The sequence below is a fragment of the Rutidosis leptorrhynchoides genome, chromosome 3 (assembly GCF_046630445.1).
Source record: "Rutidosis leptorrhynchoides isolate AG116_Rl617_1_P2 chromosome 3, CSIRO_AGI_Rlap_v1, whole genome shotgun sequence".
Taxonomy (NCBI): domain Eukaryota; kingdom Viridiplantae; phylum Streptophyta; class Magnoliopsida; order Asterales; family Asteraceae; genus Rutidosis; species Rutidosis leptorrhynchoides.
In genome coordinates, this window is record NC_092335.1 from 565717557 (window position 1) to 565740574 (window position 23018).

The 23018-nt window shown below is 33.7% G+C and overlaps 2 protein-coding genes across 3 annotated transcripts; both read right to left on the reverse strand.

Moving 5' to 3' along the window:
* Positions 1-10847: 10847 nt before the first annotated feature.
* Positions 10848-11651, reverse strand: LOC139902082 (uncharacterized). Its single transcript, XM_071884739.1, has one exon. The coding sequence runs from the start codon at positions 11649-11651 to the stop codon at positions 10848-10850; it is 804 nt and encodes a 267-aa protein (XP_071740840.1).
* A 5401-nt stretch (positions 11652-17052) lies between these two features.
* On the reverse strand, positions 17053-21031 carry LOC139898603 (uncharacterized). Of its 2 annotated transcripts, none has more exons than XM_071881357.1 (7): positions 20896-21031; positions 20295-20361; positions 20128-20192; positions 19925-20014; positions 19706-19845; positions 18051-18105; positions 17053-17382 (listed from the first exon to the last, which is right to left on the reverse strand). In XM_071881357.1, exons 2-7 carry the CDS (start codon positions 20359-20361, stop codon positions 17203-17205), a joined length of 597 nt encoding a protein of 198 aa, XP_071737458.1. In that variant the 5' UTR covers positions 20896-21031; the 3' UTR covers positions 17053-17202. The 2 variants fall into 2 exon arrangements, with proteins under 2 accessions (XP_071737458.1, XP_071737457.1); XM_071881356.1 differs by having other exon boundaries at positions 17053-17385.
* Positions 21032-23018: the final 1987 nt, after the last annotated feature.

The following is a 23018-nucleotide window of genomic DNA, read 5'->3' on the forward strand; positions in this document are numbered from 1 at the left end:
TTTAAAATATATCTATATATATAAATAAAAGTATATTAAAAATAAATATTAAATGATTGTAATACTCGTTTGATGTTCTGATTGATATTAAACAAGTTAAATTCAAACTTATGTAATCTTAAAATAAATGGTGATTCGAAAATGAGTTAAATAACTTTTAGGCTTATTAAAAATGTATTTAGGAACTACTTGTTAAGTTTTAGCACTTTTTATATTTTACCCAGAAATGAGAGGGACAGTTGATGTAATTTTTATTTAACAAATTAAGGATCGAATTTTATACCATAATGACCAAAATAAATAAATATATTTAATTTAAAAATATGGAATTTTTCTGTGTACTTTTATCCGCCACTGATTAACAACGGACTACGAATCATCACCCGTGTGACACTGTCGGCAGTGTAATATTTATTAACACCTGTGTTAATCAAAATAATGAAGTGGGATTACTGTTGTGTAGATTGTCTTTCTTATCTTCTATCATTTTATATATACATTTACATTTACATGAATCATAAAAAAATTGATAACTTGCTTGATCAACTACACAACTCACTTTCTTAAATCGCCAAACCACCATGATCATATTCACCACTTCGATCACCTCATCACCACCACCTTAGAACCCGTTTCTTTTTCCTCTGTCGTGATCAACCAAACACGCCATCCTCGATCACCACTTTCGATCACCCATGCCCGCCGTCCACCACCCTAAAACCATCTTAATCGAATACTACAACCCCACCACCTTCATCGTGAGCCACCATCTCCTCAACCACCATCTTCCATCACCTCCACAACACCATACCTATGCGAGCCACCATCACTATAACCACTATCACCTTAACAATATCACCACTATCGACTACTTAATGTTTCTGTTTCCACTCATGTTTTCTGTTACAATGAAGAAACGAAACCCACTTGTTTTAACTATGGATAACCTTGCACGATCAAAGAACCACCTGGGTTATATATTTTTTCTTTTCTCCTGTTCTTTTTTCGTTGTGAATCCTCAAAACACCACAACTAACCATCGTGATTTACTATCAAGAAACCCATAGTTTGTTTCTATAGACGAACGAAACCAAAGTGTGAAATACCATTCCTGTTCGAATGTGCAGGCAACCACAACCATTTTTTTCTGTGTTCCTTCGTGACACAACAACAACAACAACAAAAAAAATGATGAGGAGGTTAAACGATTGATGATGATGTAATGAGGTTTCATTACTAATAGGTTATTCTTATTTTTTTTTCCCTTCATGTGTTTTTTTTAGACATGAAATGATTATTATGAATGAGGCATGTTGATATCTCTTTAACCGAAGGGCCCTCCCCACTAAATCCCTGTCAACAATTATTATTATTTTTAAATTTCACAAGTGTAGACACTGATTCACTTGGGCCAATAAAGATTAGTGGGCTGTGATTTTTGTGGACTTGATCCTTTTAATACGTGGGCTTCTAATTTGATAGTTGGGTTTCGATAATTTTGGTTAACTAAGTACTTATGGATACTGGGCCGAAAATCGTTTTAGCGGTTGGGCCGGTTAATGGAGTTGGGCCGAAGATAGTACGTGAAATATAATTGGGTTTCCTATTATATTAGAATGACAGAAATGGATTAGTGGTTTGGGGTGATAGTGGGTGAGCGAGAGGTCTCAAGTTCAAGCCCTGTCTGAGGCATTCTTTTTAGGGAAAAAGCTTTTGAAGGTAGTTTCAAGTATTATTATTTTTGTTGTTATTATTATTATTAGTTGTTGTTTTTAAGTTAATTATTATTATCACTAATATTAGTAATATGATTATTAGTATAATTAATAGTATTATCATTATTATTACTAATAATATTATCATTTAGTATTATTATTATTATTATTATTATTATTATTAGAATTATTATTACTATTAGTATTAACGTGATTTTAAAATAATAATAATAATTATTATTATTATTAACATTAGTATTAGTATTATCATTAAAGAACATTATTAGTAGTATCATTATTATCAAAACTATCATTATTATTATTATTATTATTATTATTATTATTATTATTATTATTATTACATTTATCAAAATTATTATTATTAGTATTATCATTATTTTTATTATTACTATCATTATTATTATTATATTATTAGTATTATCATAATTTTTATTTTAATAAACAAAAGATATTTATATAAAAATATAATTATTACATATATCATAAGTATTAATTTGCTATTTTAATATAAAAATAACATATATAGATATATATATATATATAATATTGGAAATAATAAATACATTAATATTTTTAATAAGTAATATAGTATATAACTAATATATATATATATATATATATATATATATATATATATATATATATATATATATATATATATATATATATATATATATATATATATATATATATATATATATATATATATAAACTGGTTTCAATACCATTATATGTTCATTATGTGTTTTAATATATATATTATTGAAATAGGTTCGTGAATCTGAGGCCAACCTTGCATTGTTCAGTATCATCGTATGCATTTTTTACTACAAAATATCGTATTGTGAGTTTCATTTGCTCCATTTTTAAATGCTTTTGCAATATATATTTTTAGGACTGAGAATACATGCGCTGCTTTTATAAATGTTTTACGAAATAGACACAAGTAATTGAAACTACATTCTATGGTTGAATTATCGAATCGAATAAGCCCCTTTTTAGTCTGGTAATCTAAGAATTAGGGAACAGACACCCTAATTGACGCGAATCCTAAAGATAGATCTATGGGCACTAACAAGCCCCAATCAGAGAATTTGAACTGCTTTAGTACTTCGATTTTATCATATCCGAAGGGAGTCCCGAAATGATGGGGATATTCTATATGCATCTTGTTAAGGTCGATTACCAGGTGTTCAATCCATATGAATGATTTTTATCTCTATGTATGGGATGATTATAAATGGAAATGAAAATCTTGTGGTCTATTAAAATTATGAAATGATTATTTATGATAAACTAATGAACTCACCAACCTTTTGGTTAACACTTTAAAGCATGTTTATTCTCAGGTATGAAAGAAATCTTTCGCTGTGCATTTGCTCATTTTAGAGATATTACTTGGAGTCATTCATGACATATTTCAAAAGACGTTGCATTTGAGTCATTGAGTTCATCAAGAATATTATCAAGTCATTTATAGTTTAGATATATTATGATATGGTATGCATGCTGTAACGACCCGTCAAAATCGCTATTGACGCGGCACGTTAATCATTGATTCCACAGTGAGGTTTTGACCTCTATATGATACGTTTTGATAAAATATTGCATTCATTAAAATAAGTGACTTTCTAAACAAAGAAAGTTATAAACATGTGGGCGAGTCCTTAGGTATAAGCAAAACCCCAAAATACATAAGTCTTTAATTTACAGGTTGACATCATAGTCCAATTATTTATTACACAACGCAGTTTTATTTTGAATGCAATAAACTTTGTACAAAGCATGAGAGGCTCCATGCAGACAACAAGCATATCACAGCGGAAGCAGTCTAAGGACCTGAGAATAAAACATGATAAAAAGGTCAACACGAATGTTGGTGAGTTATAGGTTTAATTGCTCGAGTCATAAGTATATAAAGATAGACCACAAGATTTCATCAAAAGTTTATCAATAGATTCTAAGTAACAGAGCACCCTGGTAACTAAACTTAACGCTATAATGAAAATTACCCCATTCGTTTTAATACACGCAAACCAACGTGTCATAAACTCAAATAACATACGTCCGTTAAAAGGCTAGCGCTCTAGCTCGGACGGGGATGTCAAGCCCTATGGATCCATATACAATTATTCGTGCCCACCAGTCCATATCCTATGTACTGGCAGCTACTAGTTACCAAAGCTAAGGGATTTTCGGTTTAACTCAGTGTAGAATTTAGTATGTACTTGTGTCTTATTGCGTTTAAAATAAATTGCATGTATTCTCAGCCCAAAAATATTTAAAGTATTTAAAAAGGGATCTATAACTCACTGTTCAATATTGAGACTCAATATTGTAGGCAAATTGCGTAGACGTAATGATGGTAGACGGCTGTATGGTTGGCCTTGGTTTCAAGAACAATACCCCGAACAATACCCAATATTTCCTTAGTTTAAAACGGTTTGAAACCCGAATTAAAAATACCCTCGTATATACTTTATTATTATTAAACTTAAATTATAATTATAATTAAAATTATAAATATAAATATTTATTATAGAGAATATAAATATATTTGTGTGAATTTTTCCGTCGAACAAGCTGGTGTATTTATAATACTTTTCTATTTACTGTAGCTCATGTGATCGCATGAGTTTTCAGTGTTTTTGCCATGCGATTGCATGGTCGCCTTATCTGTTTTTGTTTGCTAGTTCGTCGACATCAAATAGTGTACTGCAGCAAATAGTGTTCACTGTAGCAAATAGTGTACTGTAGCAAATAGTGTTTACTGTAGCAAATAGTGTTCACTGTAGTAATTCACTGTAGCACTGTAGCAAAGTACGGTTTCACTGTAGCAAATAGTGTTTTACCGTAGCAAAGTCATTTTTTACTGTAGCAAAGTCATTTTTACTGTAGCAAATAGTGTTTTACTGTAGGAAAGTCGTTTTTTACTTGTACATATATATATATACATACATACATATAATTATTCATGAATCGTCGAGAGTAGTCAAAGGTAATTGTATATATGAAACAGTTCTAAAATTTTGAGACTCAATCTAACACACTTTGTTTAACGTGTCAAAATAATAAATCGTATAGAGAATTGGTTTAAATAAGTCGAAATTTTTCGGGTCATCACACATGCCTGTCAACTTTCGATGAAATGAAAGTTTGTCTTTTAAAAAACGAATGCAATGTTTGTAAAATGTATCACATAGAGGTCAAGTACCTCGCGATGTAACCAAATGTAATGTATTCGTCCAGATGGATTAGGACGGGTCCCTACAATGTAAGTTTACTTGCAATGTGGCATTTACAAGATTAATGTATAAGTATGCATTAATGTTCAACACATGTACAAGGAAGGAGCAAATCTTGGTTGGAACTTGATGACCATCCTAAGTATGTCTAAATACATTTTAGGAGCACAAGTTATCCTGTAACACTTATGTGTTATCCTTAATCAAGGATAAAATGTCATTAAGGTGTCATTAGGTGTGATTAACCTAGATTAGTGTTCTAGTGTCCAAAACTCTTTTAGATATAAAAGGGGCAACTATTCTAAGCATGTTAAAACAGGTTTCGTGAATTATATATGCCCCTAAGTGGTTAAACTTTATTTGATCAAGAGATTTGGACAGAACATTCTGCGGTCGATCCGCTGTCAGCTGTGGAGTCGACCGTGTACCTGGTTTCATAAACCAAGGTACAGGATTCCCACGGTCTGACATGCGGTCGACCGTGGACCAAACCGCTTGGCATCTGTTTTTATTTTAAGCTTCATTTTGTTTGGTCTTTTTCTAGAGTAAGTGTGGATTAGTGAACTTGTATATTTATGTCAAGATGTCTACCATCACTTTTGGTTATGTGTATGTGTCATCATCAACACACTTATTATTGTTGGTTAAGATTGATATTATCGTTAAGCATAAACCAACATTCTTTCCCGACAATAACTTTACGATATTACCTCACGATATTACAATACGTCGTCCAATCATTGCAGCCCATCTTGTCAGGTCATTCAACTTGTCTCGAACATCGTAAGATGCGGTAGACGTAGAAGGGGGTGCAGGTTATGGGGGTGCTCTTGGTAATGGTGGTGTTCTTGGTGATGGCGGTGAAGATGCTCCGTGTGCCTGAGTAGCAATAACCTCACTGTCAAAATAAGCGATCCACCTGTCGGACGTTGCCTCCGCCTGCGTAGGCTCCAGCGTCCTAGGAGGTCTGTCATCAGTAGCAACACCATCCCGATTCAAAACGAAAAATATGTTAAAAGATATATGAATATGTTAACGGGCGGAAATAAGAAACAAATTACCAAGTTTAGCACAGCCAAACACTCCTTCCAAAGTGCTTTCCTCCGACGCTTCTGGTAAACCGCCCTCGAAATAGCATCATCTGAGACCTTCGTTACTCCCAATTTGCCTTGAGAATATCTTCCAAATCCAAATCTTCAATTTAGAAGTATATAATCATTAAGTTAAAATACTATTTTAACTTTTATTGTGCTATATCATTAAACACGACTAATTAATTAATACCTGAAATGTCTAGACGAATCCAGGAATAGTGTATTTTACTTTAGCAGTTGGTTTCAAATCACGCTTTGAAAGAGTGCCTGTGACACTGCTAATTTTTTTTTATACGTGGTGAAAGCATTTATTTATTAATTACCAAATAACTTTAACTATTGTCAATACAGTAAAACCAGTGTCACGTGTTTTTTAAACACTATACATAATTTAAACGTACAAGACATAATTACATTCGGTTTACAAAAGAACACAGTTTAAACTATAAAAGACCACATCAGAGTTGACTCCTGACAAACATAACATTATCATGCCCGTCTTCTCCCAAAAGCAAAATCTACAAAGCTACAACCTGCAGGGAGGAAATGGAGGGGAATTAGCACGAAGCTAAGTGAGTACGACTAACTACAGGCAATAGTACACGAAAACCGTTATACTAATCATGTCACAAAAACTAACACATAAACATCACCCAAGTGCCGTCTACAGAGACTCTGGCGGCTCGGCCAAACCATTAACCACCAGTTGATCAGACTGGGGCTTACCAGAAGTTCCTCCACTACCGTATGTATATACATAATCCACACGCGACAGACGCGTCATTCACATATATATACACCATGATTGTCTAGGCTACCACATGAGGAACCCAACTCGCAGGTTGATCTCTCCTACCCACTGTTGTAAAACGCGTCCGTTGCGATGCCCGTTGCGGCATTTTGGTGACTAAACCGTTTTGACCCCGTCCCGTTTTCTTATAAGCCGGTGAACGGTCAAAAGTCAGGTCAAATGCAGGAAAAATTGGGTCAACTCCGGTCAAAAGTCAGAAATTATGTTAAAATTGGTAATAAGTCGGTCAAATCAATCAAAATTGACTTAATTTATTATTCCATTTTATATTATATTAACGCTAATAGCAATTATAGGTACAAACTTGTCAACGAAGGTTTTTTAGCTCTAAAATATGTGTAAATATATATTTATATATATAAAACTCAACATTAGTCAACATCCGTTTCGACCCCGTCTCGACCCCGTTTTTTCCGTTGTAACATTTTAAGGTCGCTACCGTTTCGGTCCCGTCTCGCGTCTTTTTCAACCTTGCTCCTACCGAGGCTACCACACAATAGGGATGCACTGGGCTCCAACAGAAAAGCATCAACTAACATGCAGTCATCACAACATACTAACTACCATAGTAACAAGTAAATCTAACAAGCATGACAATCATAATATAACATGCTACTCTATACTATATACTCCAGTTAGTCCCACTCACCAAATACCATCAACCAGCTCAGATAATCTACTACTGAGCGACTTCCTTATCCTTATCACATGAACATAAGGCAAATCAAGTTAGTTGCTGTCTGTTAACATCAAACAACACAGTACAAAAATTTCTGTATCAAAAAGCGCTCGCTAACGGCTAAAAATCAACACTTAGTAAGATATTTCACTGCCAAAGACACTCAGTCGACTGTCATAGACAGTCGACCGACTGTCTACACTCACTCGGCCGAGTGTCTAGTCACTCGGTCGATGGTCTCTCACAGACACACTCGGCCGTGGGTCGTACACACTCGGTCGATGGTCGAGTCGGTCGGTCGAGTGTCTCAAGACACTCGGCCGATTGTGTTTATCTGCATAAGCTGAAGAACAAAGCTATGACTTTCACCCAAAATCAACCAATTCTTGCTCTAGAGCTCGATTACAACCTCAAAACTGACCAAATCAAAGACACTAAACATGTAGAAACATAAACCCACAAGATTTGGACTCAAACAACATCAAATCTAACCATTTTGACCCAAATTACTCACTTTGTAAAACTTTACACAAAAACTCAAATTTCTCAAAGATTAAAGCATGAAATGCTATGATTCTTACCTTGATAGACTCAGTAAATCACAAGGAACAAGATAGTAAAAAAGATTCGAAGATCTAAAGATTAGGGTTTGATGAGTGTGAAAGTGTAGGTACGGTGTATTTGAAAAGAAAGGTCTAGAAATGGGAAGAAGGACACGGCACTAGTCTTTTAAGTGAGGTTAATTCCCACACTGTGCAACACACGGGTATTTATCAGTTATCTGATATCTTTCGTATGTCATTTGGTGACCCAAACGAAGTCCAAATTAAATAAACAAACATGTTCTGTAACCCTTGTCACAAACTTGTCCTAACTACATCATTATTAAATAATAAATTAAATAAAAATAAAAGTATATAATAACACAATACTAACTTAAGGGTAATATAGTATTCTTACAGCTAAGCCCAGTTGAGGATGTTACAGTGCCTTTTAACACTGGCTACGTATAATCTCAGACATGAGAACCCCACAGATATTGTGCTATATCATTAAAATCCTCGATAAAATGTAGAAACGCATTGTCAATCTTGTAATGTGGTTGCTTACCCATCATTCACATATCTATGCACTGTTGCAAAAACACCCCGTCTCGAGACGTCTCGACGCCCGTTGCGACGGTTTGGTGACTAGCCCGTCCCGTCTCGAAGAAAACCGTCTAATATGAGAGTCAACGGTCAAAATTCGAGTCAAAGTTGAAAAAAATCATGTCAAAGTCTCTCAAAATTCGAAAAAGCCAGAAAGTCGGCAAAATCGGTCAAATTTGTCGTATTTTAGTTTAAATTTTCAGTATTATATTAATGGGGATAGCAATTATGAGTACAAATTAGTCAATTAAAGTTTTTGACTTTAAAATATGTACACATATATACATTTATATACTTATATATTTAAAAGTCAACTTTGGTCAAAGTCTGTCTCGACCCCCGTCTCGACCCCGTCTTGAACGTCTCGACCTTTTTAGGACCCGGCCGTCTCGACCCCGTCTCACGTCTTTTGTAACCTTGTATCTATGATGATAATAATAGCTAGCCGTACACGATCGTCATAAGTAGTCTTTAGCCCCACATTGTGTTCTCAAATCAGGCCTTGATATGTCTGTAAGTCAAGGTGTGTTCCCCAACATTTTCCTGGAACGTGATGTGTGGTGCGTGATGTGTGGACAGAGTGCAAATCTTAAATTTCGACTTTTTAAGGGCTTATTGTTAAAGACTTTAGGAAATTGGGGCATATTGACCAATTTCCCTATAACAACTTCACGGGTGCTTGGATGGTTGGCATGCGCCTTTCATACTTAAACAACCCATGTTTGAATCCCGAGGGTTGTTTTCTTTTTAAAAAACTTATGTTATTTATCAGACTGTTCGGCAAAAATGGTAATTAAGTTGGCTCAATTACTCGTTATAGTCATTAAGAAACCAATTGTGCATTAAATAATGGTACATTTGAGAAAAGTTATATTCAAGGGGGGTTAGATTATTAAAATTTACAAGTTAAATTGGGGTTAGATTATTAAAATTACAAGTTAAATTGTATGTTGTCATTAGAAATTTTTCAATTTAAAATATATTTTTTGAACGATAACTCATACAGTGACGAATTTATCAACAAATATGTTCACGACGAAAAGACGAATTTATCAACAAGTTAATTACCTAATCTACTAGCAAATTCTGATATGTGATCATATACACTGTTGTAAAAAAATTTATAAACATATATATAAGTAAATTACCTAACATTTTATTTGTGGCTTGTGAAGCATCGAACCCATTCCATTATTAGTTATTGGGATTGAATATCATCGCAATAAATTATTAAATTATACTTCATCCGTCTCAAATTAATAGTTATGTTTTAATTTTTTAAAGTCTTTATTTATTTTAACTTTGACTATAAATATCTTTTTTATGTTATATAATATTTGATGAAATCTATACCAGAGGAAAACACATATAAAACTTAATATATTCATATAGATTTCATTAGATATTATATAATATAAAAAAAATTATTTAAAGTCAAAGTTAAAAAATAAAGACTTTGAAAATTCAAAATAGAACTATTAAACAATAAAGATTTTAATTAATATTTGAACACGAGCATGTAATTGAAATTTATTATCACACCCTTTTTACGTATTAAACCTTTCAAAATTAATGAAGTAATAAATTTATAGACTCATTAGTGAAATTTATCTCATCTTTTACTTAATTATAACTTACAATTTACAAATAAATCATATCTATTTGTTTACACTTTGGTCACTATTTAAGTTTTTAAACCATTTATGTAACCAATCTACTTAACAATGATGAGTAAATGCTCCGGTAGGTTAATAAGTTTAAGTTATATTTTGCTTCAAGTATTATACACATAACTTGCGAAGTTAAAAGCTTGTATTGTAATATCAAGCATTACCATGTTTTTTTTTTTTTGAAAAGCAAAATATATTATTATTAATGGAATATTTAATTACAAGATCCTATACTCATCTATACAATGAAATGGAGATACATGTTGTGGGGAACTAAATTATGAGGGTAGCCGTCGGATACCATAAAGACTAGCGAGGGCATAAGAACTTGAAAAAACAAGCCGGGGTAGAGAGAGGAACAGTGACGATCAAGCGCCAACAAAGTTACTACAGACTAACCCGATTAATCGAACCCTCAGTAGAAGATATAGTATTCGAGGGCTACGCTTGAGAGTAGGAGCGTATCAACCGATGCCGACACGATATGGGGGATCCTCCACAAAGAATGAAGGATTGATGAGCCATTGGTGCCATATGATAGGTTTCTTTTTACTCAATCTTTTGGAGATCCAGCTAAAACTTTGAGATTGAATTTCGGAGAGGATCGATGCAATGGACCAGACTTTTTTGGAGAATACTTTTGCGTTTCTATGTTTCCATAACATGTAACATGTAATCCATTTGGTTGCTTGCCATATTGAAGAGCCGAGATTGTTGTGTGTGAAAGTTTGCTTATTGATGATAGCGTCATTAAGGTTTGAAATTAGTGAGTGGTCTTGGTTCCACCAATCTAGTACGTGTTTCCATATTTGGGCCGATTTTGGACAAAGAACAAGAGAATGCTCAATGGTTTCTATGTCCGATTCGCATAAAGGGCAAAGGATGGAGTCGAGATCAATACCACGTTTGTCTAATTCGAATCTAGTAGGTATCTTTTTTTGAAATGCTCGCCATATGAAAATGAAGACTTTTTGTGGTAGTAGATTGTTGCGGGGAATCGTCATGTTGAGGGTATTACCACCAAGCTTAAGGGAGTTTATCAAGTGTGCCATAGATTTGGTGGTGTAAGTGCCCGAAGGGTCGAGAGAACATTTCCAAGAGTCGGGTTTTTCGGACAATGTCACGGAGGAAATTATATTGTTTAGTTCAGTTAATTCATTGAGAACATGGCCGTATGGAGATCGTGACCAGCACCAATTACCGAGTGAAAGTCCATTATTTTGCGTGATTCTTTCAGCGACTGTTGCTTCTTTATTGGACTCGAGCATGTATAACCTGTGGAAAAGTGTGCTGAAACGTTCCGACCCAAACCAAATGTCATTCCAAAATTTAATAGAGTCACCATTTCCGAGGCATTTTGTGATGGCAGTAGAGAAGGAAGTCCCGCATTTGTTCGCAACCTTGCCAGCTTTGATGATTTCTTTCCAAACTGTGCGACCTGAAATATTCCTGCAAGAAACGTCAAATTCCAACCCCCCCTTTCCCGTATATACTTGTGATAATTTTAACCCAAAGCGCATTTTCCTCGTTTTTAAAACGCCACCACCATTTGCATAGTAGTGAGATATTTTTGCTAAATAGGGAACCCACGTTTAACCCACCGTTTTTGTAAGGAAGTAGAATTTGATCCCATTTTACCCAATTAATTTTGTTTTCAGAGGATGTCCCACCCCAAAAGAATTTGCGTCTTTTGGCCTCAAGGAGATTAAGGATGGAGGTAGGTGCATGGAAGAGAGAGAAGTAGTAGAGCGGTATACTACTTAGTATGGATTTAATGAGGGTGAGCCGACCTCCGAAAGATACGGTTTTGGCAGCCCAATCGGAAAGCCTTTTATCAAACTTTTCCACAATAGGATGCCAAGATGAAGGGTGTGATGAGGGGATACCGATAGGAAGGCCGAGATATGTGAAGGGAGTGATACCGGTAGAACAGTTAATGTAGTTTGCCATTTCTTCGGTTTCGGGAGGGGAAGTTCCGATACCGAAAAGTTTACTTTTTCAGAAATTGACTTTGAGTCCAAAGATTTTCTCGAAGCATTTAAGGAGTTTGGAAATGTTTTTGGCGTTCCTTTTACTCCATTCCCCGAAAAAGATGGTGTCGTCGGCATACTGTAGGTGGGTGACCGTGACGTTGTCATTCCCTACATTGATACCATGAATATGGCCATTAGAAAGTGCCCGTTTAGTAAGAATGTTGAGTCCTTCAGCGACGATGATAAAGAGAAAAGGTGAAATGGGATCACCTTGGCGAATGCCCCTTTCAGGGGAGAATTCCATTGTGGGAGAGCCATTAACAAGGATGGAAATGGATGAGGACGAAAGGCACGCACGAATGAGATTAATCCATTTCGGACCAAATCCCATGTAGTGCATGGTATTAAACAGAAAGTTCCATTCGATGCAGTCAAAAGCTTTTTCAAAATCAACTTTAAAAATCAGACCTTTGCATTTTTTTCGTTTAAGTTCGTCGATAATTTCGTTTGCAATAAGAACGATGTCTAGGATGTTGCGACCTTTGAGGAAGGCTGTTTGTTCTACCCCATTGACCTTGTGGATGACTTTGGCGAGGCGATTAGAGAGGATTTTGGTTAGAATTTTATAATAACTGCCGATAAGACAAATAGGACGGTATTCGTTCAAACCGATGGGATTAGGTTTTTTGGGTATGAGGGTGAAGAAAGATTCATTGCAGCCTTTGGAGATTTCGGAGTTGGTCCAAAACCATTCGAGTGCTTTAATGAGATCGTGTTTAATAAGGTCCCAGTATTTCTTAAAGAATTTCATATTAAAGCCGTCGGGACCGGGCGCCTTAGAGCTATCACAATTGGAGAGTGCGTCCCAGATTTCTTTTTCGTTGAGTTCAGATTCGAGTATGAGATTATCCTGGGGGGAGATGTATTGAAGGTGGGGAGCATTATCGAAGGGGCAATGGTTATTAAGGTTATTGGATTTGAAGAGGTTTTTGTAGTAGAGGTATGTTTCTTGTTTTATGACGTTGGGGTCTTAGATCCAGGATCCGTTAATTTATATGCCGTGTATGTTGTTTTTACTTGTGCGTTTTTTAATGTAATTATGGAAGTATTTTGAGTTTTCATCGCCTTCGAGGGCCCATTTAATTCTTGATTTTTGTTTTAGCATGTTGGTTTTAGTTTTTTCTTTTTCGAGGTGAGAGAATTTTTCATTTAACCAATTATTTTTCTCTGTTTCGGACAAAGGTCTAGATTCAGCAATGGCTTCCCATTCGTTGATTGCATTAAGGTGATCTTGGATTTGGGAGTCGATGTTATCAAGTTGTGTACTATGTTTTTTGAGTTCCATTTTTACATTTTTGAGTTTGTTACGAAATACACAGTCAGGGCGGTTTCCAGTCGTTGGGAGTGACCATGCCCGAGTAATGACGGAATCAGCATCTTTAAAGTCGAGCCATGTGTTAAAAACGCGAATAGGTTTAGGTCCGGAGTCAGCAAAGGTATTCCTAAGGAGTATGGGGCAGTGGTCCGAGAGGTCACGGTCAAGAGTTTTGGAGGAGATGTTAGGCCACAGTTTGAGGATTTCATCGGAGACAAGGAATCTGTCTAGTTTACTAAACTTCATTCTTTTTATACAGATTCGAGTGAATTTTTTTCCGCCGAGTGGCAGATCAATGAGACCGGAATTGCTAATGAAATTGTTAAAGTTATTAGCCCAATGTTGATTAAATTCACAGTTCATGCGTTCAGAAGTATTTCTGACTTCATTAAAATCACCGAAGATGATGAATGGGAACGTGAGAGAGTTTACGAGAGAGGATAGCTCTGACCATAGTCTGATTTTCTTGGATGGGGAATGTGGGCCGTAGACGTTGATAAGAGCGATCTTTGAGTCATACCCCGCCCATGACCCGCATATAGCAAGGAAAAATTCTCCCTCGATAGCATAATCGAAGGAGAATATATTACAATCCCATATCATAATGATACCCCCTGAAGCACCAACCGAATCTTTTTGTACGAATTTGAAATCCGAGTTTCCCCAGAATGATTCAATGATATTATTTTGGGTTTGTTCGCATTTAGTTTCTTGTAGCCCTAGAATTGTGGGTTTCTCTTTATTACAAATACGCTGTAGCCAACTGATTTTACCCATTTGCCCAATACCCCGGATATTAAGAGAGATCGTACACATTTATAACAAAAAATTATCGAACTCTTAAGTTTTGTTTAATTGTGTTTACAATTACAGTATGTAAATGGGAAACTTGATTGTACATACATACATGAAAATTGATGTTTTGGTATTTATGTTTTAATGTTCATATAAAACCGATATCGCTTTGCAGTAGCTCTAAATAAATTAGGCTTTATTATGTAATTTTTTTTCATTATTTTATATGATCATATATACGTTGGCTAGCTAATTATATCCGAATATAAACAATTGAAGGCGTTTACTATTGAACTTTGTCCTTTGCAGACAATTATGTAAACAGTACTATTTTATTAGGCTTATATTATTATTATTATTATTATTATTATTATTATTATTATTATTATTATTATTATTATTATTATTATTATTATTATTATTATTATTATTATTATTATTATTATTATTATTATTATTATTATTAACATATATATCAAACATCAAACATTCAAACTCAAATATATAAAACAATAATTTTCTAAAAGACTCATGTGTCACCCAATCATTTTTACATATTTATATTACTGAAGTAATATACTAAAATTTCTATTTTTAATATAAAAAATGTAAATTAATAATTGAAGGCAGAACAAGTAACAAATAAACACTGCTGTTACATATTCTTATTATTCGAATTCAGTCATCTTAACATATTTTAAATATAATATCGCTGTTCCAAAAAAAACATTGTTTACTACGCAGTTATCATAAAAAATAAATTCCACATCGTGATTAAATGCCAACATAAATATAGATAAATTAAATAGTAATAAATCACGTATTTGGCCGTGCCCTTGGATCGGTTTCAAAGTTTACTCCTGGACAGCGATGAGTGCGAGGTTATTATCGCTGCATCGGCATAGTCGAAATGGAGATGATCGCAACGGGTGGTTTAGTCACCCTCGATTGATCCCAATCGCTGTCAAAAAATATATATATAGATAGAGGAAATGGGAGCGATCGAACGGACAATTTCATACGATAATTTTATTTAGGTACTATACATAAATCAATTACTACAAAAGTGAATGTTTTAACAAAGTACCTTACGTGTGGTTTGTGGCCTAATTTCGTGATAATGAACAAACTTGAGAATTGAGAATGAAGTTTTTTACGCAACGTGGCTTTGACCAACTAAGTCAACCCTATGAAATAAGTCATAGTCAACGTACTGCTACCTTTTTGTTTGGCCTAAGGTTCTAACCATCCAAAAGATTAACTATATATGCTTGCACTAAAAAAATGATTATAAAAATAATAAAAAAAGGAAAAACTAATTTAAACCTAATCTAAAAGAAGACATTACATTACATACACGGTGATAAAAAGTCTAAATATAGTAGAAGAATGGGAATGTAAGAATGGATTTCATTCCCGTTCCAACCTAGATAACATACGATACCCATACTGATTACTTTGCGGAAAGGTTGGCTCGTTTGAAGAAGGAGAAGTTAAAGAAGGAAGAATTGTTGGCAAATCGAAAGGTTGAATAAGAAGTTAAGAGGTGTAAACCGGTTTGTTCGGTCCTAATGGAAGATGGTATTGTGATTGTGAGGATCCCTCGTGTGTCGATTTTTGTAAAACATGGTATGTTTTGAATAAGGATGTTTCAAGACGATTACTTAGGGAACTTAACCTGAGGTCAAGGAAGATGGCGAATGAGACTTTCACTTCGGGTGATTACAAGCTTAAAGATAACATTGACGACTTGTATTACGTGGACGCAATTCAAAATATGTTTATGGATCCTCAAGATGGAAGAGATGGCGGTTCATTGGCAATCAGGAGAGAAATTACGTCCGTGGAGGCTTTTGCGGCATTCTATGTTATGATCACACGGTTGTCCGGGGAAACATGGTGTGTAACGACTCCGCTAGTGTTATCTTACAAAAAGTGAGAATTGGTTCGAGAAGAACTCTTTAAAAGAGACAGTCAACGTTAAGTTGAAAAACGCAGCTCAGAGGTTTATTATAACGGTCCATTATGTTTCTTGGGTTGATTTAGTTCATTATATTGTTGTGTATCTATTGATTTATAATTGATTAGTTGTTTGTAAGGTTTTATTTTCGAAGTGTTAGAGAGGCTTGTTTATAAATAATATTAACTTTGATGGTTACTTTTTAAATACGAGCTTCTCCGTTTCCAATGTCCATTTGGAAGGAAAATGCCCTGATTTATATGAGCATTAGTTTTTTTCTTTTTTATTTTTTTTTGAAAAAAAAAAAAGCCTACACATTGATCTGGATAATAAGAAGATCACTACGAAACATATCATAGAATCATATCTTCATATGATTAAAGATGTTGTAACTTGCAAATCTCAACTATTCTTATTCATCTACCACATATTTAGTTATGACGTCTAATTTCTTAAAAAGACTTATCTCACTTCCATTATATATCATATGCAAGGACCATAATTTTCTTCTAGAGTATGTTTTCACTCCTAGAGAATAATAATATGAGAAACCTAGAAAATTAACATATGAAAAAAATATTAGAATGGAGAACAATACATTGTGCAACTGTTTCATTTCCCAGATATATAGAGTTTTATTCTATTAGGAATTTGCACCAAGTTGTATGCCCAATAGATACAAACCCGATAGCAGTGAAAGCGTAGCAATTTGATCATCAATGATTATATCTAGTCCACGGGGGTCCAGGTCTTGACTGCCCACCTCCATTTCTTCTTCCTGTGTTGTTGTTGTTTTGTTGCTGAGATAAAGCCTTCACCCTTTGCTCCTTCATGTTTGCGAATAACGAATCCATTGTCTGAGGCCTCTGCTTTGTCGCCACTTTCACCACTTGTTTCTGCTGCATAAATTAAAAAAACATTGTCACTATGACTTGTTGACTTACAGCCCCAGCCACCCAGCCAAATACCAGTTGTGTATAATTTTGATTCATTAACCAAGATATAGGTCCGTTTAGGACAAGGAACGCATCACACATTAAAACAACAGATTGTATATTAGTTCAAGTGGTAAAAACCGAACCAACATTTATCTATGCAGAGCATCCTTTTCCAATTATCTTACGCTACAAGAAAAATGATTATGGTCCCACATGCATGTAAGGATCTATTAGCAAATTCTGATATGTGATCATATACACTTTCGTAAAAATCCTCGATTAATCTTCGATTTTTTAAAATCAGTTTAATTAGCCTGTCAACGCCAGTTAAAAGGGTCAAGGTCGAATTAAGTCCATCAAAATCGGTCAAAGTCAAAAATTTTCAACATTTTTAATATGAATTTAAACTAGTAAATTAGAATTTTTGAACAAATGAACAATTATGTTATAGTTTATATATTTAAGGTTTTCTTCTGTATTTACATATAAATATAATTAAAAATATTTATTTTCATGTCTAGAAAGTCCAATCCTATTAATCACTGAGTTGCCGATTAGTCCCGACTGAGTAACAAGTTTGGCAACCTTGATCATATATATTGATTCAAATCAAATGAAAGCAGTACCTTAACAGCAAAGCCGCCGTTTGCAGACTTATTCTGAAACTGTGGACGCACAGGCCTGCAGAACAAAATAATCAATATGAGGGAAAAGAAATCGAGAATACGTCTAAAGGGAAACTGCAGCTACCATCAACACTTGGAACCAGTGGTTGCACAGACCATAAAAAAGAACTATTGTACTTACCATCGATCAATTTAAGGAAAATAATAACTGAAAACAAACCAAAAATTGAGAAGACTGTCACCAGAGCATATTTTCATCCATCAACCATATATAACGTTCTTTGTGACTGGGTACTCAGACTGAAGCAAGAAGAGAGACGAGACAACCCCTAAATACTAAAATCCAAATTCATCTCGAGAAGCCTAGCCAAGTTACCCACATGGCGTCCAGGTCCAACATTCAAATGAATGATCCCATAAACATAAACAGGTTCAGAACTTTTAAAGGAAGAGCAGCTTAATCTTCTAGCCAAAACGAAAGTCCGTAACTGGGAAGCTCACCAATTATGGGATCAGCTAAATTGGATCATAAAATAAAAAACTACAACCGCATTTCCATATGACATGATCTTTAGAGACGATATGGATATCACGTGAAGTACAACTAGTAAGTTCCCTCTAACCTTGGCAAGATTACTATAATCAATCATGATCCTACTCTTGATCACAAGCTCTATGACAGCCATAGATGAAATCGTCTTAGTATTAAAAACGGCATCAGGGTGCTTAAAAGCTTCAGAATTCTGGTTAGCCGCTCTACAAGTTACATGTCTTCTCATGTAAAAAGATGTTTCAAACTAACTCCAAAGAAATGACAAATACTAGATCAAGTATATTCAAGAAGAATACTTTAAAGATAGGCCAAGAGACATCGAGACGAATACCTCAAGTTTCTTTAGATATTTTTACAGTAACTCTTAATATAATGGAAATATTGAGAGCTCTTATAAGGGAGTCAAAATTTGCGCTCTACAAGCAACACGAATTGTCAAGTAAAAAGATGTTTCGAAAGGACTCTTCGAAGAAAAGGTCAAAAGCTAGGCCAAGAAATATTCCTAAAACATTAGCCAACATCAAACAGATCGTTTTATAGGGGCTTGGAGGGCCCATCGATATAACCCTGCTGCTGAAATTCCAAAACAACGAAACACTAAGATTTTTTCCACCCAACGCCTAATTTTGCTTCAAATACCCTTTGTCACCCATCCTGTCAGGAAAAAATGACCCCGAGGAGCAACTTAAGCAGATGTATACCGCGTACAGAATGCAGATTAACTGTCGACATGCCTAAATATTCAAGCCTAATATCCTGAGCTCTCTCCAAGTGCCTTAACTCAAAAGTTTTAATAAACTAAGCGAGCTTTCTTTAAGCCCAAATCAGACGCGACATTATATTTCTGGTGATGGGACGGTTCATACATATATCCAATTAGCACATGGTAAAGCCAGTGATAAGTCACAAAAACCACAATTTACCTGCATCAATGCACATACAGAATAAAATTGATCTCAGATACTTGTCACAACACATGAATGATTGAAAATAAGTAAAAAATAGGATATCATGCATCAAGCTATCATTAAACTACAACCCACATTTCCTACCCTTAAGAAAAAATTCGTGAATGTAAAAGCATGCATAGCAGAAAGCTTGCCTTTGTCTATATGAAGTCATTGGCTGGTTCTGATTGAAGTTTCTACTGTGGATAGGTGCAGCTGCAGCCTTGTTAGCAGCCTGAGCTGCCAAAGGGAACTGATTACCCTGGAAGTTGGATCTCCTCTGAGCCAGAGCACCCTATTATCATAAAGCAAATTTTCAAACTTGATATCAATTTAAAACAATGCATACCAAAATATGCTATGTAATACCAGACCTGTCTAAGAGCAGATCTCGAATCCATAAAACGACGCAACTTCATAGATTTATCTTGAACTACATTGTTTGAATATTTCTGATTCTTATTCTGCACAAAGTAGAATATCAATAAAATATATATATATATATATATATATATATATATATATATATATATATATACACGACATATCTAAGAACATAAAAAGAGAAGTTTCGTACTGGAATTCTTTGTTTCTTTGATTTATTCACACCTGTGCCATTCTTGGACATTTTGATAATATCATCTGACAGGAAAACAGTTACGAAACCTTATTAGGTAAATTTATTTGACAGCTAAACATATACTATAAAATATATATAGAAACAAAGTGCATATTAGTATGTACCTAATGACATGTCCACTTTCTTCTCAGTCATTGCAATTGCAGCAGTTGTAAGTGGTTTACCTGCCATCTATACACAGTTCCATCAAACATATATTCATCTTAATCAACTAAACTAAAAAATTATTTATATTATGTAATATGTAATATGTAATATATATATATATATATATATATATATATATATATATATATATATATATATATATATATATATATATATATATATATATATATATATATATATATATATATATATATATATATATATAATAGAACCACTCCATAGCAATACAGAAAATAAAGCTTCAAATTAAGAAGGTGCGCTAATTCAATATGTTGACCTAACCACCACCTAAATATGTAATCTAACTATTTTAATGCCCTAACTTTCACAAAATAGTAATACAAAATCGATCAATTCCACTAGAAAAACCTTTTTGCGATAAATTCAACAGAAATTAGTTGCTAAATCATTTAAACACACTGAATAAATTCTTCTGTTGATTCGAGGCAAGCATATTAATATTAATATTAAACATCAATACAGGCATATCTAAAACGAGATTTACATAAGAAACACATAAATCAAACGAATTCATACCTAATTAGACAAAAGAACTTGATGAGACACCTGCGATTGAAAATTAGGGTTTCCGAGAGTATGAAATCGACGAGATAACGCAGAAGATATCTTTAGGGTTTTTGAGAAGATGCTTAATGAGAAAGCGATAATATTGGGATGATTGTGATGATCGAAGGAAACGCGTATATTTATTGACAAAATTACAAGGTAGGTACTTGTAGTTTGTAGGAAATTGCAGATTCAGTCTTTAAATATTTTTCTAACAAGGATAGTCACTCTGGTTTGCAAATGTTGCAAGAACAGTCTCTCCATCCGACGAACGTTAAAAGCCTAATGAGCATAACTCAACTCTTTATTACTCGAATTTGATTCGTTAACAGCTCTAATAGTGCAAACTGTCTTATTTGCTTAGATTTAAAAGAACATATTTGTTGCTATGTAATAGTAATTAAGTTTTTATTATCTCAGACGTAATATAATATGACGAATTGTTAATTACTACCTAAATATTACTAATTACATTGTCCATACTAATTATCTTTTTAAAAAGTTCTTTGGTTCACGATAGATCAAATAAATACTAAATTTTCATTTTTGATTATACATTTAGAGCACAATTGATTCAAAGTTATTAAGAATAAAAGATTAAAAGTAATAAATTAAGGACAAAATTGCTAGAGTAATCTGTAAAGACCCCGACCTTATCCACCTGGACGAAGTCTTCAACATTTGGTCCCATTGCGATGATCGACTCCAAGTAATGTCCTTAAAATGAGCAAATGCACAGCGGAAGACTTAATTCGTACCTGAGAATAAACATGCTTAAAAGTGTCAACCAAAAGGTTGGTGAGTTCATAGGTTTATCATAACAATCATTTCCATATATTAATAGACCACAGGATTTCATGTATACAAAATGTTTAATAAAAATATTCTAAGTGGTTGAGCACTTGGTAACCATACTTAACATTTAATCAACGTCGCATATTCCCTTTATTATGAAATCTCACTACACCGTACCAAGTGTAGCCTACTAAACGAAGTACTGTGCAACCGTTGAATACTGGTCGTCCAGTCCGGTTGGGGTTGTCAGGCCCGATAGATCTATCAACAGGATTCGCGTTTACAATAACCATGTAAATAGTAGTTACCAAGCTATAGGGAAGTATGCCAGTGGTACAACTCAACGTAGAATATATTTTTAAGTACTTGTGTCTATTTTGTAAACATTTATAAAAACAGCGCATGTATTCTCAGACCAAAAATATATATTGCAAAAGTAATTAAAAAGGGAGCAAATGAAACTCACCATACTGTATTTTGTAGTAAAAATACATATTACGTCATTTAACAAGTGTAGGTTTGACCTCGGATTCACAAACATATATTAGTTACATATATATTAACACATATTCCATTTGGTCAACTAAGTTTACTTATGTTTCATAATTTATTACAATTAGTATCTTTAAATATAATTATACTTATAATAAATATATGATATATAATTTAATTAAAGTTTTATCAAAATAATTGGTAATATATTAGTTAAAAACATATTAGTATGTAGTATTAGTTATTTTGTAATATATTATTATATAGATAACATTTGTTTGCTAAAAATAATAATTATAATAATACTAAAAATAATAATAGTAATAAAAAAAATAATATTAATGATAAAACAATAATAATACTAATAATGATAAATAAAATGATAGTTTTTAATAAAAATGATAACTTTATTAGTAATGAAAATAAAAATGTTATCTTTAATAATAAATGATAATTTTAATAATAATAATAATAATAATAATAATAAATAAATAAATAAATAAATAACTACCTCAAAGAAGTATCCCTTAAAAATATGTCCAAGTCCGAGTTTAAACCCGCGACGTCCCGCTAACCCGATAATACCACAAACCATCCAAGCTAATCAGTTTTCCTAATTTAATTCCGTTTCTATCTATCTTTAGCCATTTTATCCTGTCTGTTCTACTTCATCTTCTTTTTTTTTTTTTTTAAATTTGCCACAGTCGAGGCTCGAACCCTCAACCTCTCGTTCAAACCAACACCCTTAACCATTCAACCATCTGTTTCATTTCTTCTTTCAAATCAGCTGTACAGCATCGTTTAAT

What these genes read in the sequence shown, in the direction of transcription:
- LOC139902082 (XM_071884739.1), bottom strand. Translation starts at nt 11,651, where the DNA reads ATGCTCGAGTCCAATAAAGAAGCAACAGTCGCTGAAAGAATCACGCAA.
- LOC139898603 (XM_071881356.1), bottom strand. Translation starts at nt 20,361, where the DNA reads ATGGCAGGTAAACCACTTACAACTGCTGCAATTGCAATGACTGAGAAG. An exon ending in GAAAGTGGACATGTCATTAG is followed by an intron (nt 20,193 to 20,294) that starts GTACATACTAAT and finishes TTTTCCTGTCAG; the next exon opens with ATGATATTATCAAAATGTCC. An exon ending in ACGGCGGCTTTGCTGTTAAG is followed by an intron (nt 17,386 to 18,050) that starts GTACTGCTTTCA and finishes TAATTTATGCAG; the next exon opens with CAGAAACAAGTGGTGAAAGT.